The 9,245-nt window shown below is 44.8% G+C and overlaps 1 protein-coding gene across 1 annotated transcript; it reads left to right on the top strand.

Moving 5' to 3' along the window:
- Window positions 1-4,915: 4,915 nt before the first annotated feature.
- On the top strand, window positions 4,916-8,158 carry LOC4330466 (zinc-finger homeodomain protein 7). Its single transcript, NM_001417115.1, has one exon. It carries the CDS (start codon window positions 5,683-5,685, stop codon window positions 6,964-6,966), a length of 1,284 nt encoding a protein of 427 aa, NP_001404044.1. The 5' UTR covers window positions 4,916-5,682; the 3' UTR covers window positions 6,967-8,158.
- The last annotated feature ends 1,087 nt before the right edge of the window (window positions 8,159-9,245 follow it).

Raw genomic sequence — 9,245 nt, 5'->3', positions numbered from 1 at the left:
CCGACAAGAAAAGAATGCGCAACAAACATCACCTCGATTGTGCACTCAATCCTTCAATGTGCCTCTCTTTTTTACCCTTACCTGTAAATGTGCCAAAAATATAAAATCTCAGTTGTACTTTTTCGTTGTTACCTTATTTTTCACCAATAGTGATAAAGTATCTTATATTTATGAAAGGAGAGAGTAATTAAAAAATTGTTACTTCATCCAGTTAAAATATTTGATAGTTAGTATAATATTTAAACAAATATTTAAAATTTCAATCATCATTAATTTCTCAAACGGTTAGTTAGAAAACAATATATGTAGATTTTCCTTGAAATGGACTATCCCATTCTTTATAAATTTATTTTAATATAAAATTATTTCTAAATTTTAAAATTTTGATCCAATCTTGGTTTAAACAGGTAGAAATATTTATGATCCAATGGAGTGCGGTGAGTAAGCATGGATTTGTGCGCATCCTAAATTATCACTCTCTAAATTCTACTAAGGTCGTGTTTAATTTACCCCTAACTACTCCAAACTTTCAACTTTTCATCACATCACATTACATCCAAAACTTTCCTACACATGTAAACTTTTAATTTTCTCCAAACTTTTAACTTTTTTCAAGAACTAAACACAGCCTAAGGCGGAACAAATAAACTAAAGATCCACAGCACCTCGCAGCCGTTTTTGGTTTTGCACGCTGAATGAATCCACCGTACGTGTGTGACATTGCATTTGCATCCCCTAGCAAATGCTGGAGGAGTGGAGGGTAGAGCTAGCATGTCACCATGTCAGTACACGGCTACACGCGCGCACACCAGCGCAGCGTCTTTTGGCAGCCACCCGGGGCGTTGCAAGACAGCTGGTGTGCACAACGCGTACGTGTGCCAACGTGTGACGCCAGTTTAGCAGTAAAGACTTCGCTTCCCCCACCTCTCTCTCCTACTATGCCATCTCTGAAACAGAAAAAAAGAAAAGAAAAAGGCTTCTCTGCTGCAGCGTGCTGTTCCAGTTGATGTGCATTGCATTGGCACAAGAACTCTCTGCACTGCACAGTTGCATTGAGTATTTTTGCACTGCGTTTCCCTTTCGCCATTGCCGCTGCAGGGTGAAGTGAAGAAGAGGTGAGTGAGGATGGAGAGAGGAGGGCATCAATGGTAGTGGCAGACCATGGCACACCAATTAGAGTGGCCTGACGATGGTGTTTGTGAAAAGGGTCCCATCGTTCTCAATTCCCAAAGCTGTCCAGCGTCAGGTGACCGTTTTACCCCTATGTGTTGGTGCATCATGCCAAAGACTCGATCACTGTGAGACCAACGTTTAGCTGGACTGGATGGAGGACTAGATGACTGGACCTAGCCAACGTCTTCCTGCCATGGAATGGACGGGGCTCAAACTCAAAACTGGCTCAGCGAGCGAGGTTTACGTGTGTTAATTAAAAGTTTGGTTGAAATTGAAACGATACGATAGAAAACTTGAAAGTTTATGTGTGTAGAAAAGTTTTGTTGTGATGAAAAAGTTAGAAGTTTGAAGAAAAAGTTTGAAACTAAACAAGGCTTTAGGTTTTTATTAGGTGAAGAAGAGCTAGTAGTGCCCATCACGTCGGATGCAGCTGTTTTAATTGCGAAAATTACATGCCGAACGAAAATGGATTAGTAGTACTAGTTCTTTATTTATTTTCTTCAGTACCGACGCGTCCCAAAATATAAAAATTTAGGATTGAATGGTATGTTTCTTAGTACAATGTAATTATCTGGACATACTTCCTGTTCAAATATATTGTACTCCCTCTATCCCCTAATATAAGAGATTTTGATATTTTGCTGGTACTGTTTGATCATTCGTCTTATTTAAAAAATGTTGGAATTATTTTTTATTTTATTTGTGACTTGCTTTATTATTCAAAGTACTTTAATCACAACTTTTTATTTTTTATATTTGCATAAATTTTTTGAGGTCAAACAATAAAAGCAAAATGTCAAAATTCCTTATATTAAGGGACAGAAGGAGTACCACGAGTCTTAAGTTATTATGTTTTGGGACCGAGGGTGTAGTATATATGGAGTACTTCTCTTCCCAAAACAAAATTTTAAAAATAATCTATGCGTTCTTCTCAATAATATGATATGTAACAGTTTTCCAGTAATACTAATGGAAAATCATATTATTTCACCCTATTAGATGATAAGGAAATGGCATACCTATACTTCCCGAACTGTGTCGTACGGTACCTTTCGGAGTATAGCTCGAAGAGAATTGAAAACGAGGATTACATCCTATATCTCTTCATGCTGCCTACATTGTGAATATTCTTGTATTACCTATTACTATCTCTTACTCCCTTTGTCTAAAAAAAACAGCTCCCAACATCCTAATGCAGACCAAAATACCTGTCATTAATAATAAACTAGTATTCATAGGTAAGTAGGTAACATGTATTGAATGAATAATTTTTTTCGATTTGCAAAACGAGGGTAGATAAGGTAGAAGTTGATTTATTTTAAGATATAGCTTGAACATTGCATTTAGGGTTCTTTGCTAAAGTATGCCCCCCAAATCAACTCCCACCCCGCCCATGGGAGAGGAGGCAAAGAGACATTGATTAGGATGACATCACTAGCTATTAACACCCCTACCCGTTGTGATTTTCTTTGTTTTTTGAATTTTTTTGGCTCCTCAGAGAGGTTAAGCGTGGTTGGCTATTTTTGCAAAAAGCTCCTCGTGTTTGCACGGAATAACGCATACGGCCTCAAACCGACTGACACCTCGTCGTGGTTTATCTAGAAAACCCCTCGTCTTTCATACAAATAGAACACGAAAAAGAGAAAATTCCGCTTCTAGTCTTTCCTAGAGTCAAAATAAATGGTGTGATGAGAGAGGGCGATCCCATGAGCCCGGTGTAACATGATTGTCGGAATGAAGACGGACGATGGATCTTATATTGTTGGAGGATCACGTAATAACACCAAACCAGAATTACGGGATCACCCTCTTCCTATGATATCATCTATCTTGGCAGTGAGAACATGCGATAACCAATTCCCATGACACCCGTAGAAGAGATCGTGATTAGAACAACAGCTTTCCTAGAGCCATGATAGATGGCGGATAAGAAAAAAGTGATCCCTCAAACCCGGTGCAACACTGTTGTTGCTATGAAAGGTAGATGGCGGGACTCAAATTGTCGGAGGATCAGGGCGATGATATGGTCACGTTGGAGTCATGTGATCACCTATCCTTATGGCACCATCTATCTACTTGAGAACCTTCACTAACCGACTATCACAACCACTCATATTGCCATCTTTTTGGATCCTCTTCGACGAGCCTAGTAGGTGTCGATTTAGGAGTGGTGAGAATCGATTTGAGGGCACACTGTAATAGAGAGGACTAAATAAAAAAAAATCTCAAAATCATGAATGGCCATGTCAATGCCTGAGCTACGTCGTCTGTACTTTAGTCCTTTGGTGAGATTCAAATGCACATTCTATAAGTTTAAGGATTTAGATGACACCTCGTTCAAGTTTAAGAACCGATCAAGCATTTCATTACTCTAACGAAAACAAATTATAGATTCTAGTCCTCTACCATTAAGCACATACTCCACACACCCTAAAAAAACTTAGGGCTCCTTTGATTTGTAGGAAAAGTATAGGAAATTTGAAGGATTTCAGGCCCCCTTTGAATTGGAGGGAAAATGGAGGAAAAACAAAGGAATTGAAATCCTACACTATTCATGCCTTTGATTCGTAGGAATGAGAAAAGGAAAAATGTAGGAAACTTTTCTATTCCTACAATTCTAGAGCAAAAACGTAGGAAATTTAACATCCACTCTAACCTCTTGGAAAACTTTCCCAGAGTCTATCTCTCTCATCTAATTCCTGCATTTTTCCTGTGGTCTAATCAAACGGTCATTCCTATATTTTTCCTGTGTTTTGCAATCCTCTGTTTTTACACTTGCATTCCTACCAAAATCCTGTGTTTTTCCTATTCCTCCGTTTTTTCAACCCTACGATTCAAAGGGGCCCTCAATCATATGGAAAAATTTCCTATGAAACCCTTTGAAACAAAGGATTGAATCCTATACTATCCTTTAAAATTCCTATGGAATGGATAATCCTATAGAGATTTTAGAGGAAAGTTAGCAAGAGGTCCAACCTCTTGGAAAAGTTCCTTTGAGTCTATCTCTCTCATCCGATTCCTGCGTTTTTCCTGTGGTCCAATCAAACGGTCATTCCTGTGTTTTTCATGTATTTTCCAATCCTCTGTTTTACACCTGCATTCTTGTCAGAATCCTGCGTTTTTCCTATTCCTCCGTTTTTCCATTCCTGCGATTCAAAGGGGCCCTTAAAATCCTAGCTTCCTAAGGTGAAGTCAAGGAAAAAGGCAATAGACCAAAATACCCCTAATTAGCATGAAAGTTATATAGGTGAATGAGTAGATAAGGGGTATCGAATGGATAAAATTTCTCGATTCGTGAATCGATGGTGACAAAAGATATGAGCTGGTTTATTTTGGGACATAGTTTAAACTCTAGAAGTTGATTGATTTTCGGATAGAACGGATAATTATTAAAATTACGTTGCTAAAAAAGAAAAGAACCGTGGCCACTTACAACACCACACAGTGTACCTGAGCAATCGATCCTAGTCATCACAGTTTTGGTGTACATTCGGAGTTAGCAGTTCATATGACACGAGGGGTGGTTAAATGCAGCAGAGATGTGAGGCCTTGTACGAGAGTGGGGAGGAGACACTGATGTACTTGGAGTCAATGGCAGTAGTAACATATACTGCCGCACTTATTGCTGTGTGGGAGTAGGTCACTGCAGAGTAAACTCGCTGGCGTGGTGCAATTAAGGGAACCAAACCACGGCAACAAGCCAGTGACAGTGAGAATGCCAATGGAGGGAGGTGGAGGTTGAGGAGGAGGAGGAGATGGTGGTGGTGGAGGAGATGGTGGCAAGTAGGCCATAGTGCAGGTGTGTGAGGGGGTGAAACATGGCCCTGTCGGTGGGCATGGGCTTCTTCTTCCACCTCTCCCCCACCCCAAATCATCCTCACCATTCTCTGGAGTAGTTTAGACTGCTTCAACACACACCAAGCCAAGCCAAGCCAAAGCCAATCTAGCCGTGCTGCTTTCTCTCTCCTGTCACCTCTCTCCTCTGTTGGTCTCTCACTCTCACCATCTCCTCTTCTGTTCTTCTCTTGCTTGGCTTGGCCTGGCCTTCTCTCTTTCCTCAGGATGCATGGATGGATAGATAGATAAGATAGCTAGGTAGCTCTCTCTCAAGGAAACATTCCCCACTTTATGCCATAATAATTAATACTATTGTTGTTGTTAGCCATATTGTTATTAGTAGTAGCAGTATCACTAACCAAGCCATGCATACTACTACTACCACCACCACAATCCATGCTTTTGTTATCTAGCTAACCAAGAAACAATATAATCCCCTCTTTTCATTTGCTTCCTCCTCTTCTTGACTCCTTGAGGCCAACACCAAACCCTTCACCCCCTACTCCTCTTTCTATTCCACTACCAACACAAACCTACAACTTGTAAGTTATAAGAGCTCAACACCATCACCAACTCAAACCCTTCCTCCAAACTAGCAAAGGAAGGAGGAATCATCCTAATATTAGGCTACTAGCTAAGCTAGCTCTCTTACCCTAGAGAGCTAGAGACGCCATGGAGTACAAGAGATCATCGCATGTGGAGGAGGAGGAAGAGGAGGAAGAAGAGGAGGACGACGAGGAGGAAGACGAGGAGGAGCAAGGTCACCATCAGTACACGACGGCGGCGGCGCAGCAGCAGCTGCACCCGCAGGTTCTTGGCTCGTCGGCTTCCTCGCCGTCGTCGTTGATGGACTCCGCCGCTTTCTCGAGGCCCCTCCTGCCTCCCAACCTGTCGCTCGTGTCGCCGTCGGCGGCGGCGGCGGCGGCGCCCGGTGGATCCTACCTGCATGCGGCTCACCACCATGGGCAGGGAAGAAGGGTGGAGGCGCCTGGTGGGGAGAGCCAGCACCATCTCCAGCGCCATCATGAGCCGGCGAGAAATGGCGTTCTTGGCGGCGTCGCCGGTGCTCACGCGGCGTCTACGCTTGCCCTCGTGGGTGGTGGTGGTGGTGGTCCGAGAGGCGGCGAGGGGGCGGCGGGCGAGGCGCCGACGTGGAGGTACAGGGAGTGCCTCAAGAACCACGCGGCGCGGATGGGCGCGCACGTGCTCGACGGCTGCGGCGAGTTCATGTCGTCCCCTGGCGACGGCGCCGCGGCGCTGGCCTGCGCCGCGTGCGGCTGCCACCGTAGCTTCCACCGCCGCGAGCCGGCGGTCGTCGCGCCGGCCTCGCTCTCGCTCTGCCCCGCCTCCGCCTCCGCCTCCGCCGCCGCCGGCCTGGTGTCCCTATCCCCCTCCGCGACGCCCACCGGCGCCAACTCCTCCCGGCTCATGCCGCTCCTCCTCGCCCCGCCGCACATGCAGAAGCGCCCGCCCGTCCTCCCCGTGTCCCCGGCGTCTGCGCCCGCCGCGCTGGCCGAGTCGTCAAGCGAGGAGCTGCGCCCGCCGCCGCTCCCCTCTTCCCACCCCCACGCGCACGCGGCCGCCGTGGTGGCGGCGTCGGCCTCCGCGCCGCCGGGGCCGAGCAAGAAGCGCTTCCGGACCAAGTTCACGGCGGAGCAGAAGGAGCGGATGCGTGAATTCGCGCACCGCGTCGGGTGGCGCATCCACAAGCCCGACGCCGCCGCCGTCGACGCGTTCTGCGCCCAGGTCGGCGTCTCCCGCCGCGTCCTCAAGGTGTGGATGCACAACAACAAACACCTCGCCAAGACGCCCCCGTCGCCGACATCGCAGCCGCCGCCGCCGCCGCTCCACCACGATCCTTCTCCTCCTCCCCCTCCTCACCACCACCACCACCACCATCACCACCACCACCCACCACAACACCATCAGCAGCAGCAGCAGCAGCATGATGCATGAGAGAGTGAGCGAGTAGAACAATGCAGAGAGGATGATGCATTAGCATTAGCTATTAATTAGCTCTCCTTTAGCTTTTCTTCTCCTGTGTAATTCTTCCAAGACTGCAGTAACCCTCCCTGTTGTTAAGTTTAACTCATGCAGCAGCATCAGTTACTTAGGAGAGTAGATGCATTGTTGCCATGAGAGGTAATTAAATCTGATCTTAGGACATGCATGCACGCATTGCTTTGCTTCCCTTGGATAAACATGATTAGGTTTAGCATGATAGAGCCAAATGCTAAGTGCATTTTAGGGCTTCTTTCTTCTCTCTCTTGCTAGTGCTAGTGGTAGTGCAGCAGTAGTGCATGCGCGGCTGTGCTTGTATGTAGTATTGTGTTGGAGTAGTAGCAGAATTCGCAGTGGCATTTGCAATGCAATGCTCTCTGCTGCCTATCTTGGCCTTGGGCACCACATGCTTTTGACTTTGCCTTTCGGGTTTGTAGGATTCCTTTTGGCAGAGGGTGTGTATTGTGCTTGTGCATTGTTGCTGCATGCATTGGGGTTTGGTACTTTGGTTTGGTGAGCGAGAGGGAGAGGGAGAGTGGAGGGGGTCCCTTTGGAGGTACTTAGGCATGGGGGTTTGTCATTTGGTGTGCAAAAGTACAATTAGGGGGGTCATTAAAGGGAGTGTTTGTTTATGGCTTCTAAGCTTCTGTGCTGGGCTTTTCTTCTGTCCTGGCAGGGTGGGGACACCTCCACTGCCCTTGCTGCTAAACCCCCTTTCTTAAGGGCTTTTGCAGCCTTTTTTGGGGGGCAATTTTGTTTGAGCTGCTTCTAGCCTTCTGCCAAAGCTGTTTTTTTTTTCTTTCTCTCTCTCTTTCTTCCTTCCTCTCTCTCTCTCTCTCTCTCTCTCTCTCTCTTTCTCTGGTGGTGTTGGACTTTGGCCAGAAGGCAAGTGCATGTGAGAGTGGACTGTTGTGTCAGAAACTCAAAGGGGAAGAAAGCCCTGTGTTTTGAGTGTGTGTGTGTGTTGGATGTAGCCTATGCAGAGTGAATGATGATATGTACTTGTCGGCAAATACAAGGCTTGGATTGGAGCCATTCAACTTTGCATTTGATGCGGTAAGGAGAAAGATGTGTTCTTGGTAATGACATTTCATCGCACCGTTTGTTTTCATGTCACCAACATGATATATATTGATGTTTCTGTCTTCATAGCCCTCCTGACTGGGGAGTATCTTAAATGTCATGTTTCAGGTGTCTTAATTAAATATCTAAAAATAAAAGTTTGACTAGCTACATTTTTTTTGCATAATTATAGACGCATCTTTAATAGAATATGCATATAATATAGTGGCATATTAAGCTAGGATTTTATGCATTCAATTTAGACTCTAGAAAAGGGTGGTAAAAACTTTAAAAATTTGATGTAGTATGGGAGCCTGTGAATGTTTTACCTTAACTAACATGTCAGCACTCAATAGGATTGCCAATATAACAACCTGATGAAACTAATAAATATGACCCTCGAAACCTGCAGACACCGCGTGTACTTAGCTATAGTTCAGCTTTGATGGTTCCAAATGAGAGATCTCAGAACGATAGTATACTCCTAAAAGACGTGAGACCAAGCTTATTTATTCGATCGGAAACTACATCATTTATACGAACTATCATTGATACTGGGACCACTGAACCATACTGTGATGGCACTGTTGTTTTCTTTACTGCTCTTCTCAGTTTTGGCTCCCTTTACAGTTACATCTGGTCACGAGTGAAATAAAGCAAACATTTTCTTGATATATGAAGTGGAGTATAATGCCGTGAGAGCGTTATGTTGGTCAGGTTTCTGTAATTTCCAGTTGAATCTTGCTTGGGTAAATACACCGTTGTTTAACTTGGAGGATGAGGATGGGGTTATGTCATTCGGGATTCTGATGGGGATGTTGTACAAGCTGCTAGAGGGAGAATTAATCATCTGCTTAGCTCCTTCCAGGCTGAACTTTTAGCTTGTGTGCATAGAGTCAGAGCAGCTGCATCTTTGGGCATTGGAAAGCTAATTTTGGAGTCTGATGCAACAATGGTCAAGCAAGCTATTTTAACAGCTGATTATGATCTCTTCGACTGCAACACTGTGATATGGGAACTGAAGCATCTGTTTTCTTCAAATTTTGTTTAAGCCAAGAAAACTATTTTAACAGCTGATTATGATCTCTCCGACTGCAACACTGTGATATGGGAACTGAAGCATCTGTTTTCTTCAAATTTTGTCTTTCCAGGTTAAGCCAAGAGAAGGAAAT

Source organism: Oryza sativa, chromosome 2 (assembly GCF_034140825.1).
Source record: "Oryza sativa Japonica Group chromosome 2, ASM3414082v1".
NCBI classification, from domain to species: domain Eukaryota; kingdom Viridiplantae; phylum Streptophyta; class Magnoliopsida; order Poales; family Poaceae; genus Oryza; species Oryza sativa.
The sequence above is the reverse complement of the archived record's forward strand: the minus strand, read 5'-3'. Positions and strand labels throughout refer to the sequence as shown.